General features: G+C 58.7%; 4 protein-coding genes across 14 annotated transcripts; 2 read left to right on the forward strand and 2 right to left on the reverse strand.

Moving 5' to 3' along the window:
• Window positions 1–25: 25 nt before the first annotated feature.
• Window positions 26–3,859, forward strand: WDR83 (WD repeat domain 83). Its single transcript, XM_047833899.1, has 9 exons — window positions 26–290; window positions 368–488; window positions 571–676; window positions 950–998; window positions 1,072–1,198; window positions 2,112–2,179; window positions 2,268–2,376; window positions 2,464–2,578; window positions 3,545–3,859. The coding sequence occupies exons 1-9, from the start codon at window positions 188–190 to the stop codon at window positions 3,692–3,694; spliced, it is 948 nt and encodes a 315-aa protein (XP_047689855.1). The 5' UTR covers window positions 26–187; the 3' UTR covers window positions 3,695–3,859.
• Window positions 3,736–7,685, reverse strand: DHPS (deoxyhypusine synthase). Of its 3 annotated transcripts, none has more exons than XM_047833878.1 (9): window positions 7,345–7,685; window positions 6,598–6,762; window positions 6,042–6,163; window positions 5,864–5,960; window positions 5,697–5,783; window positions 5,060–5,165; window positions 4,877–4,980; window positions 4,019–4,144; window positions 3,736–3,934 (listed from the first exon to the last, which is right to left on the reverse strand). In XM_047833878.1, exons 1-9 carry the CDS (start codon window positions 7,549–7,551, stop codon window positions 3,839–3,841), a joined length of 1,110 nt encoding a protein of 369 aa, XP_047689834.1. In that variant the 5' UTR covers window positions 7,552–7,685; the 3' UTR covers window positions 3,736–3,838. The 3 variants fall into 3 exon arrangements, with proteins under 3 accessions (XP_047689834.1, XP_047689840.1, XP_047689849.1); XM_047833884.1 differs by lacking the exon at window positions 7,345–7,685 and adding an exon at window positions 6,868–7,187; XM_047833893.1 differs by having other exon boundaries at window positions 3,796–3,934; window positions 4,019–4,073; window positions 4,855–4,980.
• A 14-nt stretch (window positions 7,686–7,699) lies between these two features.
• GNG14 (G protein subunit gamma 14) lies at window positions 7,700–13,199 on the forward strand. 6 transcript variants are annotated; one of them, XR_007147064.1, is made up of 3 exons: window positions 7,700–8,797; window positions 10,772–10,864; window positions 12,301–13,199. XR_007147064.1 is itself a non-coding variant. In XM_047833923.1 (3 exons), exons 2-3 carry the CDS (start codon window positions 10,772–10,774, stop codon window positions 11,069–11,071), a joined length of 219 nt encoding a protein of 72 aa, XP_047689879.1. In that variant the 5' UTR covers window positions 7,700–8,797; the 3' UTR covers window positions 11,072–11,221. The 6 variants fall into 6 exon arrangements, 5 of the variants coding, with proteins under 5 accessions (XP_047689879.1, XP_047689888.1, XP_047689898.1 ...); XM_047833923.1 differs by lacking the exon at window positions 12,301–13,199 and adding an exon at window positions 10,946–11,221; XM_047833932.1 differs by lacking the exon at window positions 12,301–13,199 and adding an exon at window positions 10,946–11,221 and having other exon boundaries at window positions 7,700–8,394.
• FBXW9 (F-box and WD repeat domain containing 9) lies at window positions 11,805–17,385 on the reverse strand. 4 transcript variants are annotated; one of them, XM_047833864.1, is made up of 10 exons: window positions 16,904–17,385; window positions 15,606–15,745; window positions 15,401–15,529; window positions 13,849–13,961; window positions 13,671–13,762; window positions 12,684–12,832; window positions 12,487–12,600; window positions 12,267–12,356; window positions 12,094–12,159; window positions 11,805–12,020 (listed from the first exon to the last, which is right to left on the reverse strand). In XM_047833864.1, exons 1-10 carry the CDS (start codon window positions 17,310–17,312, stop codon window positions 11,946–11,948), a joined length of 1,377 nt encoding a protein of 458 aa, XP_047689820.1. In that variant the 5' UTR covers window positions 17,313–17,385; the 3' UTR covers window positions 11,805–11,945. The 4 variants fall into 4 exon arrangements, with proteins under 4 accessions (XP_047689820.1, XP_047689810.1, XP_047689791.1 ...); XM_047833854.1 differs by having other exon boundaries at window positions 13,849–13,988; XM_047833845.1 differs by having other exon boundaries at window positions 11,880–12,020; window positions 12,487–12,832; window positions 13,849–13,988.
• Window positions 17,386–18,361: the final 976 nt, after the last annotated feature.

Raw genomic sequence — 18,361 nt, forward strand, 5'->3', positions numbered from 1 at the left:
AGTATTCCCCAAACTATCTTCAAGAAGCCAAACATCTGAACCGGAAGTGAGAGACAGGAAGTAGACCGCGGAGGACCACAAGGTTACATCCAAGCCTGTGTTCCGGGGGCTCGAAATCTTCGGTGCCGAGGGCTCAAAATCTTCGGTGCCAACCGATTTAAGGCGGTGGGGAAGGGTCCTGACACAAATGGCTTTCCCTGAGCCCAAACCGCGGGGCCCGGAGCTGCCGCAAAAACGAGTGAAGACGCTGGACTGCGGGCAGGGGGCAGTGCGAGCTGTACGATTTAATGGTGAGCTCCCTCTTCATTCCGTGTCCTCCTGCCTCCTGAGGCCCGCGGCCCTATAATCCCCTCCTGGTGTTCCCCAGTGGATGGCAATTACTGTCTGACGTGCGGCAGCGACAAGACCCTGAAGCTGTGGAACCCGCTGCGGGGGACGCTGCTGCGGACCTACAGTGGCCACGGCTACGAGGTGCTGGACGCGGCCGGGTGAGCTGGGGGCCAGGCCGCGATACGGGTGCCGAGGTCGGGATCCGACGTCAACACTGACCTTCCCTCCTATGCCGTGTAGCTCCTTTGACAACAGCAGTCTCTGCTCCGGCGGCGGGGACAAGGCGGTGGTGCTGTGGGATGTGGCATCAGGACAGGTCGTTCGCAAATTCCGGGGCCACGCGGGGGTGAGTACGAGCAAGAAGAGGCCTCATTAGGGCGTGGATGACGGAGAGGACCCGCATTATTGTATAGCTGGTGACAGGGAACCTTTCCACCCCTACCCACTACAGAGCAAGCATCCTTTCCCCATGGCCCAGCATGCAGTTTCCCCAGAACCTTTCACCTCCCCTGTCTCTAGCCTTTGCCCGTGCCTTAACGTGCATTGGAACCCGGAACCCTGCCTTTATCCCAGTCCTCCAAAGTCCAGCCTCCTCTGAGTGGCAATTCCTGTTTCCCAGAAGGTGAACACGGTCCAGTTTAATGAAGAGGCCACGGTCATCCTGTCTGGTGAGTCTGGGGCCTAGGCAGGGTGCTGCTCCTGCAGCCCAAACCTGACCTCACCGTCATGCTGGCCTCACAGGCTCTATCGATTCTAGCATACGCTGCTGGGACTGCCGATCTCGAAGGCCTGAGCCAGTGCAGACGCTGGACGAAGCCAGGGATGGCATATCCAGTGTGAAGGTGTCGGACCATGAGATCCTGGCAGGGTGAGTGGAGCCAGGACCTCACCCCTCCCGGGTGCCATGGGGGATCACCGCTGCCTCTCTGCTTAGGTTGTAAATCTCCTCTTCTCCCCTCAGCTTACAGGGCCCTGCACAGTCTGGTCTCTGCTGGTTTTTCAGCTTTTATCCATTCTTGGTCTCATTTCTCTTCATGTGCTAAGGACGCTCTCACCCCAGGACCTTTGCCTTTGCTCTTCCTCTACCTGGACTCCCTTTCTAATTACTCCTAGTGTTTTTTGAGCATCACCTGCATGTGATTTAGTCAGTGCACACACAGCAGTGAATGAAATCGGGAAAAATCTCCACCCACAGAGGGTTGGTATTCTAGTTGCTGGAGGCGAACAATTAAAATTCCCAACCCCGGGTGCCCAAGTGTTGCCACAACCCAGAGGAGTGCCGTTCCCCCCTGTGGGGGCAGTTGGGGCTTCCCAGCCTATTGCTGGCCTGTTCCCACACGTCTCCTGGACCACAGATGTTTGTCTTCTTATCCTTCAAGTCCTAGTTTAGAGGTCACCTCCTCGGGGAGGCCTTCCTAGATTACTCTCAGTCAGTGGGGCTCTATGATGGCAGAAAGTGCTCCTGGCTGGGTGGCAGCTGTGTCCCAAGGACTAGCCCAGAGAGCATGCTCAGTCAGTATCAGAAACAGGTGGAGTGGGTCCGGATTGGCCCTGGGTGTGTAAGTCTCAAAGCCAGCATCTCGGAATTACACTCGTGAGTTCACTTTAGTGCATAGTTTCCACGGCTAGCCTTGAGTGTGAGCACGACAGTGAAGGGTACACAGGAAGGGCAAGCCCAGCCTTGCCCCCAGCGTCCTGGCAAGGTCAAGGAGGGTACTGGGACTGGAGCCATGGACCTACTGGCCCCGGGTGATGCTTCAGCTGCATCCATCCTCCTGCAGTTCCGTGGACGGCCGGGTGAGGCGCTACGACCTGAGGATGGGGCAGCTCTTCTCAGACTACGTGGGCAGTGAGTGTGGCCGGGCTGTGGGGCAGGCAGGGAAGGCGGGGGCAGCAGATGGGGCCCTGGTCTCACTCACCCGCACCACCCCCCCCAGGCCCCATCACTTGTACCTGCTTCAGCCGGGACGGGCAGTGCACCCTGGTGTCCAGCCTGGACTCCACGTTGCGGCTTCTAGACAAGGACACCGGGGAACTGCTGGGCGAGTGAGTCCTCAAGGATGTGGCCCCCACCCCACCCCCAGCCCCGCCCAGCCCCCAGCCCCAGCCCCTTCTGATCCCACTGACCCCTAGGTACACGGGCCATAAGAACCAGGAGTACAAGCTGGACTGCTGCCTGAGTGAGCGTGACACGCACGTGGTCAGCTGCTCCGAGGACGGGAAGGTGTACTTCTGGGACCTGGTTGAGGTGAGCCTTCTCACCCCAGCTCTGTACCAGGGTGCCTCCATCACTCCCACACCGGGAAAAGGCAATGCTGTTAGAGCTGGGAGGAGTGAGTGGGAGGAGCAGGAAAGACATTCCCGGCAAAGGGAACTGTGTGCTTAGGCTTGGAGGTGTGGCCCACGTTGGTCAGGAGATACAAGTATTGTGGGGTCGCGGCGGCAGCTGCAGGGCCAGGTTAACCAAGGCCACAGAAGCCAAGCTGAGGTGGGGCTGTGGTTCAGGAAACCTGAGCTCTCTCTGAGCATCCCCACGGTTCCCAGTCCCGAGCCCTGTCCTGATGTGTCTGGTGAGGATGTCAGGCTGGGAACAGACAGTTCTGGCCTAATGGGGTCAGGGCTGAGGCTTGGCCAGGGAAAGTAAGCCCCCTAAGAGGATGGAGGAAACGGAGGGCTGGGGCGGCGCCTGGGAACTAAGAACACACCAGTGTTCTGCCTACTTCTCAAGAGTCTGGTAGACAGGAAGTCACCCTGAAGGGAAGGGCACACGAAGGGACATGTTTGAAGTGGGAAGAGAAATCTGGAGCCTGCTCAAGGGACCGTATGTGTTGAGCGATGACTGTAAGGTGGTGAAGGAGGTGAGCACAGAGGCTGCCCAGTGGGCCAGTAGAGCCTGGACGGTGGGGAGAGAAGCTGGGAAGAGACACAAGATTGGAGCAAGGTGGTGGCTGTGAATGTGGAGAGCATCCGCAGTCTGGACGTGGTCTAAAGGCAGAGCCAGGAGCACTTACTGATAAAGGGGTGGGAGGTGTGAGAGAGAGAGAGAGAGAGACTCCCAAGGTGTCTGGCCCAGCACCTGGAGGGATGGAACGCCAGAGGGGTTCATTTTGGGGCAGGTGAGGTTTGCGGTGCCAGGGAAGCGATCCGAGGCAGGTGGCTGGAGGTCAGGGGAGAGACCTGCACCGGTAACTGCCCCCCATCCTTCCCTCCACAGGGTGCCCTGGCACTGGCCCTGCCCGTGGGTCCTGGTGTGGTGCAGTCGCTGTCCTACCACCCCCTGGAGCCCTGCCTGCTGACTGCCGTGGGGGGCAGCGTCCACTGCTGGCGGGAAGAGGCTTATGAGGCGGAGGGTGGCACGGGCTGAAGCCGGGGGACCCGCCGCCACCAAGGGCACAGACTCCAGGCTCACAGAGACCATTTATTGGAGACCCGCTGCTGACCAAGGAGTGAGGGGAGAACTGCACGCTAATAAATAGAGGAGGGGAGGCTTCGCTGGTGCGGTAGCCATTCAGTCCTCGTTCTTCTCGGGCGTGAAGGCGTCCGTCTTCTGGGCGAAGGTTTCGGCCACAAGCAGGGGGAAGACCAGGGAGGCATCCGCATAGACCTGCAGAGGGGACCCGGGTGAACCACGGGGCCTGTGACCGCATTCTGGGAGACTGCGCCCCGCCCCCTAGCTGACCACCCTCACCTTGACAGGCTGTGCGTCCACCCGGATCTTGCCCCAGGAGACTGCTTCGTCTGGCCTGGCACCAGAATCCGAGCCGTCGAATTCCTGGGCCGTGTTGATGTAGACAGCATAGTCGGCCCCGTTCCGCTGTGGGGAGGGGCAAGGTGAGCTGGTCAGGCAGTCACTGGAGACAGGCAGGCAGAAAGACACGGACGCAGGGGACTAGCTAGAGGCTGAGGGATGTGTCCTGCATGAAGGAAGCCCTTAGTGGCCCCTTGCTTCAAAGGAAAGGCCCATGTCAGTGCGTGGCCAGAGCTGCCCCCAACCCACCTGCTATCTAGCAACTACTCTCCTGCATCTGTTCAGCAGGGACTGCCACCAAATATACAGAAGGCTCCCGCCCTGGTCCGGGTCCCATCACTGTTTACCCAGAACCCGCCGTTCGTTCCCCCCCACAGAAGCCAGAGGGCGCCTGTGAGGACCCGAGTGGTGGCCCTGGAGGCCTGACTGGTTATTTACTTCCGTTCCCCTTCGCCGGCCTCCTAAGTGTTCCTTGACTTAAATCAGGCACCTCAAAGCCTTTGCGCTGGCTGTGTTCTCTGCTCACAGGTTGCAATTCCCAGAGCTTACCTTTTCTGAAGCACACTCCTTTCTCTTGCCAATTGTCATCCCTCGTTTTTTCCCATAGCAGTTTCTGCCACCTGACGTGCGTGGCCCTGGTGTGCTGCCCTTCGCCCTGTCTAGAACCTCAGTCCGGGAGGGCAGAGATTATGGCCTGTCTAGTCCACGGTTGTCTCCCTGGCACATGGCACAGGCATGTCTGCATGGCAAGCCCAAGTGCCACCCTCGCTAGGGACCAGGTACTCTAACCCCACTCACCATGAGGTTGGCGTTGGCGATGTGGTGCTTGACCACACCCCCGCCCAGGATGATCATGCCGGTGCGCTTGGCAAAGATGGCCTGTGTGTTGATGAGCCTCAGGTCTGGGAGGAGAGCGCCGTGGTCAGGCTATGGGCCCAGCCAGCCCTCCTCCCCCGCTCCTTCGTGGCCCCAGCACCTCACCCTCAACAATGTCCAGGACCAGGCCTGGCTTCTTGTAGGAATGGAAGAAGATCATGTCGCCCAGGGAGCCATCTGTGAGCGCTGGGCTCAAGACGGGGATGTGGTTCTGGGAAACAGGAAGACAGGAGAGCAGCTGGGGCTCAGAGCCCAGGGTGGGCAGGCTGGTCCCCATCCCAGTGGGATCCCCTCCTCTCTGCCTGATTCTGGGCAGAGTGCTTAAGTTCCCTGGGCCTCCGTTTCCTCAACTAAAGTGCTGAGGCGGCACCTCCCTCACAGATGAAGAGGCATACGGGATGAAACCCAAGGCAAACGCTAAGGATCGTGTCTGACAAAGACTGGGAGCTCTCGTTATTCCGGCTGCTGGAGCTCAGCCTCTGAGGAGCGTGGGACCATGTGCCCTGCCCCATGAGGGTTTCGAGGCACGACCCCAACTGATCCCAGGTGGTCTAGGAATAGAGCCAGGATACCAAGACCACACTCTGGCTGTGCAACCTCAGACAAACCACCTAACCTCTGCATCAGGTTCTTCACCTAAAAGTGGAGATGACGAAAACCATTCTGGCTCCCCAGGTGGCTATGAAGATGAAACCAGCTAACACATGCCCAGGCCTGGTATCTGCCCCACCCAGGCCCTCACCTTCTGGGCCCAGTAATACACGGATTCTGGGTTGTTGATCTCCTTGCCCAGCCGGGCGATCATCTTGGAAGGTGTCCACTTCACACCCTAGGAGGAGACATTGGCTTCAAGCAGCAGTGCCTCCCCTGACTCCTACCATGCCTGCCTCCAGGTCACTCCTGCCCCACCTCTGTGTTCTGCTCCAGCACCATCTGGTCCAGAATGGGCATCAACCAGTCCTCAAATTTGCAGTAATTGTCATTGGGCACCAGTAGGTTTCCAATCCTGTGAACATGAGGCATGTGGGCATCGGGTCCCAGGACCCTCAGCCCAGCTCCCTTGCCCAGCACCACTCAGGGTCTCCACCTGTTGATCCCGTTCTCACGTAGCTCCTTCCCCCTGAGACTGAAATCGCCCAGGTACGTGGGTGCCAAGCACTTGATGAAATCTTCCTCCACACCGCCAGCTGTGGTCACTAAGACGTCCACCTGCAGCAAGTCAGTGAGGTTGGCCCGGGAAGGGGCCTGTCCTCATCCCAGGCATGGCTTGTAATTCCCAACTCTCATCCAGTGACCCTTGGGGGAAGCTCTACTACAAAACAAAATTAGATCGTGTCCCTCTGCTTAAAACTGACTCTGTGGGGGGCACCTGGGCGGCTCAGTCAGTTAAGCGTCTGACTCTTGATTTCAGAGCAGGTCATGCTCTCACAGTTCATGGGTTCAAGCCTCACATTGGTCTCCATGCTGACAGTGGTGAACCTGCTTGGGATTCTCTCTCCTCTCTGCCCTTCCCCAGCTCACTCTCTCTCTCAAAATACATGAACTTAAAAAAAAAAAAAAAAATGACCCTGTCTCCCTATGTCATTTAAGTGATCGATAATCTTGCCCCTAAGACCAAGGCCACAATCCCACCAGGTCCCTACCATGTTGTGCTGCACGAGGTAACGGATGGTCTCACGGAGGCCTGAACTGATGAGATTGGATGTGTAGCCCAGAAAAATGGTGCAGCCAGTAAGTGGGCGGCGGCTCTGGGTCAAGTCTGCATGATGGTCTTCATCCTGCGACAGCGGCTCTAGTTTCTTCTCTATCTAGATGGAAAGGAGAGGTCAAGTTACCCTCACCCTCTGACCCCAAACTAGCCGGAGGACTAGCCCCCAGGTTCTGCCCACTCAGGGATGGGGGACCATTTCTACCTGGAATACCTGCAACCAGGGAACGAACGTCCCCTGTGCAGGCTCCTCCCCATTCACAGCCCAAATCTCAGGGCACACGCTCAGGTTTTACCCCTCTTTCAAGGAATTGGAGAGCATGACCTTTGCAGGCCCGGCCTCCTTCCCTATCGGAAAAAGCAAATCCGAGCTCAGACCCCGTCCTGACTCAGGCTCCTCCTCAACTGCACCGTCCAGAACTCTCACTGGTCACCTATAACCTGCCCCCTATCTAGACTAGAATCATTCGGAAAGTAGGACGCGATGAGGGTGCAGGAACAACGTCCTCTTCCCAGCGCAGAAACTCCCGCCCGGAACGGGCCCTGCCTCTCTCCACCTATTGGACCGCTCGACAGAGGACACGCCTCCTTCTCAAGGGAGCCCCCGCCCCCTTCAAGTGCTGCATTGCTGCTACTGGTGACCACGCCCCCTCCATCCAGGAAGTCCCGCCCCAGGCATCACCATGGCGTTGACTTGCTGCACTGCGCGCCCGAAGTTGGTGGCCTGGAAGCCAGTGGTGCCGAAGGCCTCCAGTAGCGCACGGTAGTCCACGCCGCGGTTGAAGTCGTAGCCTCGGACTTGGGGGCTCTCGGACGGCAGCGCCGAGCTGTGCTTCAGCACAGCGGCCAGCGCCGCTGCAGGTGCCTCCCCCTCCGGAGGACCCTCCATGCTCCTGCGGCCGCACTCTCAGATCACAGCCACCCCAGGCCAGGCCTCCAGCGGCCTCGAAACGCGCTAAGCCCCGGCACGCTCTTCTGTAAGGCAGTGCAGGAAGTAGGGCTTGGGAGAACCTGCCGAAGGGGACGGGAAGTTGCTTGGTCACATGACTCTCTGTGACTTCCGTAATCCAGGACGCGTCCATCTTTGCGCGTGCGTTCCGTAATACGGAAGCCGCGAGGAGCCGTTGTTCCCTTTCGCCCCTTGTCAGCCCGAGATGAAGAGTCCTACTTTTACTGCCGCCTGCTGGACACCCACCGCGTTGCGCCGCGCTCTCCCGTTCGTTTCTGTCCCGTTGGGGGAAAAGGATGGCTTCTTAGACGTCGCCCTTGGACAGGATTCGAGTCATCAGGAGATGTCAGATAGTTTCTGCCTCTGGGCGTCTCTCATCAAACGGTTTACTGATCCCTGTTCGTGCCTCACAGGTCTCCACAGACTCCACAAGCTACCTAACTCTCTGATCTTCCCCTGGCAGCAGCGGCTGTCGCTTCTTCCGGGAAGGCTTCCCTGACCTTCCTCAAAGTAAGGGACCTCCTCTGGGATCCAAGGCTGACGTCTCCCTCCAGCAAGGCTGTGAGACCTTCGAAGGCGGGGTCTGTATCTTATGGGTCCTCAGAGCCCTGGACGGGGTCTGGTCCAGGGGGATTCTTTTAACAAGTCCCTTTACAATTTACGGAGTCTGTACTATACGTTGAACCCTGTATGTGGCGCGGCAGCTTTATCAGTGAATGAGATGCAGGCCCTGCCCTACTGGAGTCCACAGTTTGGGGAGCTAGAAAGGTAACAACACTAGCGGTAAGTGTTATTGAGGATTCAGAAATGATGATGTGTCTTTGAATTAGGGATGGATGGAGGGGTAACCGGTGGCCTTATTTGCAGGGACAGGTAGTTAGGGAAGGACACCGAGGAGGTGACATTTGAGCCAAGGCCAGAAGGCCAAGAAAGTCCCCATATGTGAAGATTTGGGGAGGCCATTCCCCCATCGTCCCCCCGTTGGTAAAGAAACCTTTGCCAGTGCAAAGGTCCTGAGGCCAGAGATTAGCCTACTTAATTGGAAGAAGAGACCATCTTTGACAGTCTCCACTTGGATCTCAAACTCACCCCCTCAGTCCCTCTCCTCCTAACTCTGATCTCCCTGAAGTCTTCCACACCTCAACAAAGAGCCCTCAACTCAGCAAAGGAGCGCTCCACACACCTGGTAGGTTCAAAACTGGGGAATTGAACTTGATGTCTCCCCTTCTCTCACACCCACATCCATCCCTCAGCACAGCCACCAAGTGCTACCCACAAAGTAGGTCCCAAATCCAGGTGCTTTTTTTTTTTTTTAATAGAACTGACATAGCACATTATATTAGTTTCAGGTGTGCAACTCAATGGGCATTTGTATCCAGGTGCTTCTCATTCTCAGCCTCCACGTGGGGCTACCTTCCCTCTGATTCATCTTCCAGCTGTGGCCAGAGAGCTCATTAAACAGAAGCCAGATACATCATTCCTTTTTAAATGTTGTTATTGTTTAGAGAGAGCGCGAGAGCAGGGGAGAGGGGCAGCAGGAGAGAGCGAGAGATCGCATCCCAAACAGGCTCCACGCCCAGCACGGAGCTCGATGCAGGGCTTCCTCCCGCGACCCTGGGACCATGACCTGCACCGAAATCAAGAGTCAAACACTCCACTGACTGAGGTAGCCAGGTGCCCCCGCCAATTCTTTTTTATTGTGGTAAAATGTATATAACAAAATCTATTATCATAATCATTTTTAAATGTTTATTTTTGAGGAGCAGGAGACGGGCAGAGAGAGAGGGGACAGAGGATCCCAAGCAGGCGCCGCACAGACAGCAGAGAGACCTAGCTGAAGTAGGACGCCCAGGCGCCCCTATTATCATAATCACTGTAAGGCGTACGGTTCCATGGCATTAAGCACATCCACACTGTTGTACAAACATCACCACCATACATTTCCAGAACCTTCTCATCTCTCCAAACTGAAACTCTGCCCCAGGAAACACTAACTCCTTACCCTTCCCCCCAACCCCTGGTTTCCACCATCTGCTTCCTGTCTCTATGGATTTGACTCCTCTAGGGACCTCACATAGATGGGATTGTGCATTATCGGTTATTTTGTGACTGGCTCATTTCACTTAACATAATGTTCTCAAGGTGCATCCGTGTTGTAATGTGATTTTTTACCAGATCCCGCTGGATGCCTTGAGAAGGGCGGTGGGGAGCGGGGGCAGTGGGGAAGGGAAGAGCAGGGGAGACCAGAGCGGAGGTAACTGCACAGGTCCGAGCCGGCAGAGGTGGGCGCAGGACCTGGGAGATGCCAACAGATGTGGAGAGAAGTGACCAGACTGAGAACCTAATTTGAAGTTGATCTGAGGGTTCCTGGGAAAGGATCAGAAAGGGGACACCAGAAAGGGAGGATTGAAGGGGTTCAAGATTTGGGCCAGGGCAGTTGGGTGGATGGTGGTGAACTTGGGGGCAGAAGATCTGGGTGGGGGGGGGAGGATAATCTGGAGCCCAGCTTTGGCCGAGTTAGATGAGAGACCCCCGAGACATCAGTGTGACCGACTGAAGAGCAGGAAGCTCTTTGGGGAGGTCTGAAATCATTGACGGGGCTGGGATGGGGACAGGTGGAGCCATCAGCATAAGCAAGTGGATGGAGTAATCTGTGGGTAAGATCCCGGGGGTGAGTGTAGATGGAGGGGGAGAGGCAGGCCCGCACCTGAGCCAGGGTACACTCTACACACGGTGGTGGGGAACAGAGGCCGGGAACCCCGCCTTCCCCTTAGCCAAGGTGACATGTGACACCAGCGCAGCCACTGGGCCCCTGGGGCAGGGACCCCCCTCGGCTGAGCCAGCTGCTGCCGCTGACATTTCACTCCACGAGTGTCCAGACTTCAAAGTCTCTGCAGGGGTGGGGGAGGAGAGGAGGGGGCTGAGAGGCTGGGCTGGCAAGGGAGGGAGCCAGAAGCGGGCTGCTGGAGGATTGAGCCGCCGGGAATCCGCCGGAGTCCTCAGCTGAAGTATGTGGTCCTGACGGGGCTCGGGGAACCGCCACCCCCTTCCCACAGTCCCCAGAGGACGCAAGAGGTGGTTGGGAGACTCTCAGGTAGCCCCTAGGGCTCAAGGTCTGGAATCGAGCCCACTGCCTACGACCCTGCTCGCTTTTGTGCAGATGTCCAGCAAGGTGGCCATTGGCAGTGACATCGGGCAGGCCCGCCGGGCCGTGGAGCAGCTGCGGGTGGAGGCGGGCATCGACCGCATGAAGGTGAGGACCAGGGCGGCATGGGCGTGTCCGGGAGAGGGGGCGGGCGGACAGCCCGGGGCCAGCTGACAGGCTGGCCCGCAGGTGTCCAAGGCGGCCGGCGACCTGCTGCAGTTCTGCGCGGAGCGGGCCAAGAGCGACCCCTTCCTTGTGGGCATCCCGGCTGCCACCAACCCCTTCAAGGAGAAGAAGCCCTGTGCCATCTTATAACCCACGGCCCCGACCGCCCAGGAGGCCTCAATAAAAAGGAAGTGAATGATCCTTGGGACGTGGCTTGGCCAGGCTTCACGGGGACAGAGGGGGACCACAGACTCGCACCCCCCGCACACCCAGCCCGGCCTCCCTCCCCCACCCACCCCAGGGTCACGGCCACAACAGCACACACACCTGGACTCCCGGATGGAAGGGCGTGCACCGCCCCCACCCTGCACCTCTAGGGCATCAGTAGCAGATTCCCCCTCCCACTGCACAAACATGCCTAGGGTCGGGGTCCCACTCTACATGCCGACACACGTCACACGCGCCCACAGGTGCCGTCGTACAGATGTGCGCACGCCCTCAAGGGCCTCCTCCCTCACACACACCCACATCCGCCGCACACAGATGTGCACAGACAGGGTCACCTCCCTAGTGACACCCGGACACACGTGATCACAGAAATGCACTCGAGCAGGCACAGGTGCCCGCAGACGTAAGTAGTGGCTGCCAAGGCTTTCACGACCGTCTTGCAGACCCCCCTCCCCCCGCCCCGAGCAAGCACAGGCAGAGCCCTCGGGTGACACCAGTACATCAGGTTTATTTCTCCTTTGCTCTCCAGGGAGAGCAGGTGTCCAAACCGTAACAAAAACTGGGCCCAAGGGAGGGGAGCAAGCAGTCCCCTGGGTGGGCCTGAACGGCAGCCTCACCTTCCCTGGCGTGGGGCGCAGCCCGGGGACACTGCCTAACCGTGGCCCGGACTCCTTGGGCCCCAGGCCGTTGGGACAGGGCGGAGGCGGCACCGGCGTGGGGGAAGGTCCCCCGAGAACAGAAGCCCTGGCCCAGCCTGCGGGCCGGCAGACCCACATCCACATCCACGTCCGCCTGCTCAGGCCTGCAGCCGCCAGACCTCCAGCGATAGACCCCCAGAGGCAGCTACCACCAGGTTGCCCTCGGCACAAATCTGGGAGGGCAGGGACAGAAGTAGTCAGGGCCGTTCTGGGCAGCTGGGGAGGGTGCACAGGGCAGGGCCTTACCCCGTTTAGCACATTGTTGTGGCTTCGGGTGCAGATGGTCCTCGGTGGATCCGTGGGCACGTGCACCTGGTGAGGGGCGATGGGCAAAGGTCAGGAACTGCACCTCTGACCGGCAGCAGGGGTGGTGGTGGAGGGGGGGCAGGGAAGGGAGGGAGCCTGTCTTGGGGCCTCACCCGGATGGTCTTGTCGGTGGACGTGGTGTACAAGGCCCCCAGTGAGTGTTTGATGCCTGTGATCTGAGACCTGTGGCCCACGTCAAAGGACTGCAGAAAAGAGGAACAGGTGACACTCAGGTAAGGGCTCTCCCAACGCCAGCCCGACAACCACCCAGGGGTCGAGAGGTAGGGAGGAGGCCCAGGGACGGTTGGGCAAGGGGCAAGAGCCCCGGCAGACCCGGACGAGTTGGAAGCAGCCACTGTGGTTGGCGAAGACGTGCAGCAGGCCCTGGTTGTCACCAGCCCAGAGCTGGGGCTCCCGGTAGGACATGCAGAGCAGGTAGGAATCCAGCTGTGGGAGGGACGCGGGACACGGCAGCTCAGGCCAGGCCAGGCCGCAGCCCCCGTCCCTCCCGGCCGCAGGGGAGGGCGCACCTGCAGTCGCTGCAGGACGCTGTTGGCCCGGCGGTCGAACACCACGAGTGTGTGGTCCTCGCTGCCTGAGATGATGTGACGGTCGTCTGCCAGCAGCGCCAGCACCGCGCTGGAGTGCAGCCGCCTGCTCTTCAGCAGCGCCGGGCCCGCTTCGCGAGTGATGCAGGGAGGAGGGAGACGTCAGAGCCCCTCGGAGGGGGCCCCAGGCCGCTCCCCACTCGGCTGAATCCTTGGTCTGCCCCGCCTACCCGCATCCTGCAAGTGGTCCCGTCTTTCTCTTCTGTCCCGTCTGGATCTGGGCCATCCAGGACCCCCAAGTCTCTGCCCTCCCATCTCCCATCGCAACCCCATCTGCTCGCAGTGCAGAGCAGACCTCGGCAAGTCCCAGCATAAAACGCTTCCTCCTGCCGACTGATTGGAGACGAGTCCCACCATCACCCATCACCCTGCTCTGGCTGTGCCTGGGCCAAGAGCCCCAGCCCTTCAAGTAAAAGAAGAATAAATAGACAGACAACAGAAAAGGCTCATATGCTGGGCAGTGTTTATCCTAGGCTTTTTATGTGAACATTTACTCCACCAAGGCTCTTACTGTCATCTCCTCCAATTAACCCTAGGGGGCTGGAGTCATTATCCACATTTTATAGATGGGGAGACTGCGGTTCGAGCTTGAGAGGGAGGAAGTGGTGGACCCAGGGTTCTCGGGGGCTGTTCCACCTCCCACAGCATTGAGGCTCAGAGGCCCCTCCTCCGGAGCCCTCCCATCCTTCGCCGCAGGTGGAGGGGGGCTTCTGCCCCAACACCCGGCCCCCCCACCAGTTGCCTTGGTTGCCCCCAGCACAGCCCAGGCCACTCTTGAGTGGTCAGCCTCTGGTTGTGACTATCGTCCCAGCCAGGCTGTGAGGTTCAAGTGTCTCCTTCCCCGGCATGACCCTGGATACCCCAGGTGGCCCTGCTCTCCCCACCTAGGCCCCAGGGCCCCTAGCCCACCTCTGGGGTCGTAGACGGTCACCTTCTTGTCATAGGTGCCAGTCACCAGGATGTCAGGCCGGTAGGACAAACACAGCACGGCCGCCTTGCCCCTGGGAACACACGGACCACAAGGTCGGGGCTGCGACTGCGCAGCACCCGGCCCTGCCCTGCCCCCGCTGCCCAGGACCCCACACACTTTATCTCGCCAAACTGCTGCCCGTCTGCCGCCATGTCCCAGAGCTTCACCGTGCTGTCCCAGGAACCGGAGCACACGCGGTGGTCCAGCGCTGCCAGCGACCACACCCAGCCCTGCGGACCAGACCTGCGATCATCCCCCTCTCAGAGGTAATAAAATTTAGGGTCAGAGGACAGAGACAACTGGCCCAGGGACCCAGAACAAGTCAGCTCCACGTAGAGGTTAGGACTTAGGTCCGTGGGTCTGACTCCAGAGCCCAGGGGTACACACCCACACAGAATATTCCTAAATCCCTGTGAGACTCAGCACCAGTGGTGGTTTGAGGCCACCTAACAAAGTGATTAAGAACGGGGCCTCCACTAGGGGCGCCTGGGTGGCTCAGGCGGTTAAGTGGCCGACCTCAGCTCAGGTCATGATCTTGTGGTTTGTGGGTTGGAGCCCTACATCGGGCTGCGTGCCGACAGCTCAGAGCCTGGAGCCTGTTTCAGATTCTGTGTCTCCCTCCCTCGCTGTCTGACCCTCCCCCGCTCCTGCTGTCTCTGTCTCTGAAAAACAAGCAAATGTTAAAAAAAATTTTTTTAATTAAAAAAAAAAAAAAAATGGGGCCTTCACTCCGTGGCCTGGGCAAATGAAGTACCCTCCTTCAGTTTCTTCATTGAGAAGATGGGCACAAAAAACAGCCCCTGTCTCAGGAGCTAACATGCACAAAGCACTGGCTGGTGACTGACTCCCCCCCACCCCCCGCCAGACTCTCCGAGGACAGTACTGTAATTGTGTCCCATTCTACAAATGAAGAGACTGGAGCACAGAGAGGTTGCGTCCTGTGCCCAAGGTCACACAGCCAGAAAGTAGCAGAGTGGGGATTTGAACCCAGTAGCCTGGCTCTGAGACCAAGCTCCTGGCCACCTGCCTAGACCACCTCAATGACTGGTGGAGGTGCCCTCCACAGCCATTTCTCCCGAGATGCCAGCCATGCTCAGAGCTTTGTGATCCCCGCCGGCAGCCTCGTAACTGCCACCCGCCGTGCCCTGTGCCTCTCAAGGTCTGCCTGACGACCACCGAGCGCCTGCGGTGTGTCCCAGCCTAAGCGAAGCTCTTAGTGTGCGTTCATCCCATTCATTCTCATCCGGACCCCACACAAAGTAGAAACGGAGGCCCAGAGAAGCCCTACGTCTCATCCAATGTCACAATGTCAAGATTTAAATCTCTGAGGTCCAGTGCCAAAGAAAACTCACGCCCTTAGCCACGGCGCCCTACCCAGGCTTCTCCCCTCCTACTCCTGTCTGGCTTCCTTTTTTTTTTTTTTTAATATTTATCTCTTTCTCTCTCTCTCTCTCTACCTGAGAGGGAGAGAGAGAAAGAGCTCAAGGAGGGGCAGAGAATCCCAAGCAGGCTCTGCGCTGCCAGTGCAGAGCCCAGTGAAGCTCAAACTCAGGAACCGTGAGATCATGACTGGAGCTGGAATCCAGAATCGGACGCTCAACCAACTGAGCCCCCCAGGCAACCTCCCCCCCTTTTAAAAATATTTATTTATGGCCTCCCAACCCCTCACCTTGTGGGTGCTGTTCTTCTGGGTGCCCAGGGCCTTGACTAGAACTCGGCTGGGCTCCACCCCGAGCTGCCGCAGGTCCCACAGGTTGACGTTGCGATCTCGGGAGCCTGACAGACAAAGCGTCCCACCCTGGGAAGAGAGTGAGGTGGTGTTGTCGGGGTCACCCAAGCCCACCCCTGCCTGCCCCCCACCGCCCCTGCTTCACCTGGAGCAGCAGCACGGAGTCGATGGAAGCAAAGTGTCCGTCGGCCAGGCAGAAGTACTCAGCCCAGCGCCCGTCCTCGGCCCAGCGCGACAGGTGTTGCTCCAGCTCAATGCAGGCCGTCGGCCAGTCAAAGTCCTCCTCTGTGGGGCACCGTGAGCAGAGTCCCCAGTGGGCAGGAATCCCGACATCCACACCAGCTCCAAGCCCACCTCTGGCTTCCGGGAAGCCCAACCTTCACCAGACTTGGAAACCGCCCCCGCCCCCCCCCCCCCCCCGTCCCCGCCCCGGAAGCCCTCACCCCACCCAAGGAGGCCCGGGATCTAGCTTTGGGACCACCAGCCCACCAGCCTTCCAAGCAGGTCTAGAACTCACCCCAGTTTCCAAAAATTGGGTAACTGGAGACTCAGTGCCGCTTTCCCAGGCCTCAGCACCCACCCCCCCAACCTTGAGGATAGTAGCCTCAGGACGTTAAGGTCCTGCCTCAACCCTCAGGCTAAGCCTCGGAACTAGGACTTTTTGCCTCAATGATCTTAACCAGACCCAATGAAGTGTTGTCAAATTAGTGTTGTCAAATCTGTAAACTTGGGAGCTCTGTCAAGATGTAGAACTCAAGCCCCAGATGCAGAGAGTCAGCGGTATAATGGGGCTCCAGCAACTATGTTTATCAAGCTGTTCAGAAAATTCCCATCAATTCAAGGTCACCAAAGCTGTCTTATCCCCCAGGGACCAATGACCTCAGGGACAGGACGAATTACCACCAGCCCTTGCCTAAGATCAGGCTAGACCTTGGGCTTGGGGATCTGTGATTGTGGGTATCCTAACCTCTAAACTCTAGATTGGGTTCAAGGGTTGAGGGCTCTGGACCTTTAGACCATTCCTCACTCCTACCTAGGTCAAGAGTCTAAGAGTGAGGGGCTTTGGATCACCAGTTGCTAGCTCAGCGTCTATACTCAGAGGATTCTTTGGCTTACCCTGAGCCCCCAAGAGAGTCCAGAAGCTGAGACTTCAAGTCCCTGTGTCAACCACCGGACCCCAAGCCCGAGGATCCTTGGGTCCTGAGTTCAGGGACCCCAACCCCCCAGGATAAATCTCCACAGCCCCGGAACCCCAAGCATCTGGTTCACGGTCCACCCGGAAGGTCAGGGGCTTTGGCACCATCGGTAACTACCTCAGCCTCCACCCAAGCCGGAACAACCAGGAAGCCTGCTCCAGGGCTCTGGTCACAGCACCCCAGGTATCTAATCCCCTGCCCCAAACCTAATCTGGGCAGCTGACCCCGGCCCCCCAGGCGCGCGCACCTTCCACCACTGGGTAGGGCGCGCGTACGCGGCGCTGCGCGCGTAGTCTCCAGGTGACATGGTCACGCACGAGGTCGCGCAGCGTGTGGCACACGCGCGGCAGGACGTGGAGCACCAGACGCGCGTCTAGGTAGGCGCAGATCTCGAGCAGCAGCTCCGGAGGAAGGCTCAGCAGGCCCGGGACGCCCACGGGCGGACCCTTGGACGCCGCCCGCGGCTCCAGGGCGCCAGGGGACGCGACCGGAGCCGACAGCAAAGGCGCGCGCGGGAGCGCCTGCCCGACTTTCGGCGGACTGAGCACGCGGGCCACGTAAGCCTCGGCCTGCGCGTCGGGGTCGGGCTCCGGCTCCGGGTCCGAGTCATCGTCCCAGGCGCGGGGATCGTCGCGAGGCCCTGGGGGAAGCTCCATGGCGACCGAGTGGGCGCGGCCAGCCCGGCCCTGTCAGCCGACGGCCCCGCGTCCCGTCTCCTAGGCAGCGCGAAGGCACTTCCGGCGCCGCTTAATGACGTTACAGCGCCGACCGGAAGCGAGTGGCGCGCGCGGAAACCGGCCGGACCGTAGGACCCCACTGTTTTTGAGGGATCCCACGGTACAGCCCCGTGGGCCCTGGGCTGGAACATGTAGATTCCTGCTCCCAGCGCTTGTTAAACAGGCATCTGTGGCGGTCCTGATACAGACGGTCAGCCGACTCCGGTTTGACGCGGCTCGGCCAAAGGCATCGCTCACAGGAGACACCGGGCTTAGAAATGCAGTCTCTCTTCTGAGTTCAAAGTCTGGGGCTTTTATAGGGACTTCAACTCCTGTCTCTCCTCCCGGAGCCAGAAAGGTGCAGTTGTACTGCAGAGTCCTCGGTGAAACAAATCTCTGAATTCCCTATAATCGTTATTTCTCTCTTACTTACTGAAAGCCTCTTTTGAGGCAGGCGGTGTTAACCGAGCCACATAAATATCCCAGAGCACTTGCTGTTTTTCTCTGCCTCACTCTTTTTTAAATGTTCATTTATCTTTGAGACAGAGAGAGAAAAAGAGAGTGCAAGCGGGGGAAGGGCAGAGAGGGAGACGCAGAATCGGATGCAGGCTCCAGGCTCTGGGCTGTCAGCACAGAGCTCCATGCGGGGCTTGAAATCAGGAGCCTCGAGATCATGACCTGAGCAGAAGTCGGATGCTTAACCGGTTACCACCTTCACAGTGAGGCCTCCCCACAGTACCCTACGGTAACACTGACCATTTTCCCAATGTTCTTTCCCCTCCCCTCTTTTTCTCTATGGGACAGATCACTGTTGCACTGCTTATCTCCTATGCCCTCGCTAAAAATGTGTGTTGAATGGATGCTGGACGTATGTCCGTGTCCGCTTTTCTCCCCCAAGATGATGCACGTGACTTTGGGCCCTGTCGAGGTTGCAACAAGATTGTATTCTGAGGCTGTGTGTCCCCAAGAGCTTAGCAGTTTTTCATTTG

This window comes from Prionailurus viverrinus, chromosome A2, assembly GCF_022837055.1.
Source record: "Prionailurus viverrinus isolate Anna chromosome A2, UM_Priviv_1.0, whole genome shotgun sequence".
Lineage (NCBI taxonomy): Eukaryota > Metazoa > Chordata > Mammalia > Carnivora > Felidae > Prionailurus > Prionailurus viverrinus.

Coding starts and splice junctions, on each gene's coding strand:
- GNG14 (XM_047833923.1), top strand. CDS start 10,772: ATGTCCAGCAAGGTGGCCATTGGCAGTGACATCGGGCAGGCCCGCCGG. Junction 10,865..10,945: donor CGGGCATCGACCGCATGAAG/GTGAGGACCAGG, acceptor GCTGGCCCGCAG/GTGTCCAAGGCGGCCGGCGA.
- DHPS (XM_047833878.1), bottom strand. CDS start 7,551: ATGGAGGGTCCTCCGGAGGGGGAGGCACCTGCAGCGGCGCTGGCCGCT. Junction 5,784..5,863: donor TGCTGGAGCAGAACACAGAG/GTGGGGCAGGAG, acceptor GTCTCCTCCTAG/GGTGTGAAGTGGACACCTTC. Junction 3,935..4,018: donor TGGACGCACAGCCTGTCAAG/GTGAGGGTGGTC, acceptor TCCCCTCTGCAG/GTCTATGCGGATGCCTCCCT.
- WDR83 (XM_047833899.1), top strand. CDS start 188: ATGGCTTTCCCTGAGCCCAAACCGCGGGGCCCGGAGCTGCCGCAAAAA. Junction 291..367: donor GCGAGCTGTACGATTTAATG/GTGAGCTCCCTC, acceptor GGTGTTCCCCAG/TGGATGGCAATTACTGTCTG. Junction 2,579..3,544: donor ACTTCTGGGACCTGGTTGAG/GTGAGCCTTCTC, acceptor TTCCCTCCACAG/GGTGCCCTGGCACTGGCCCT.
- FBXW9 (XM_047833835.1), bottom strand. CDS start 17,312: ATGGAGCTTCCCCCAGGGCCTCGCGACGATCCCCGCGCCTGGGACGAT. Junction 15,746..16,903: donor GCCCTACCCAGTGGTGGAAG/GTGCGCGCGCCT, acceptor GGTGCCCCACAG/AGGAGGACTTTGACTGGCCG. Junction 12,021..12,093: donor ACAACAATGTGCTAAACGGG/GTAAGGCCCTGC, acceptor CTGCCCTCCCAG/ATTTGTGCCGAGGGCAACCT.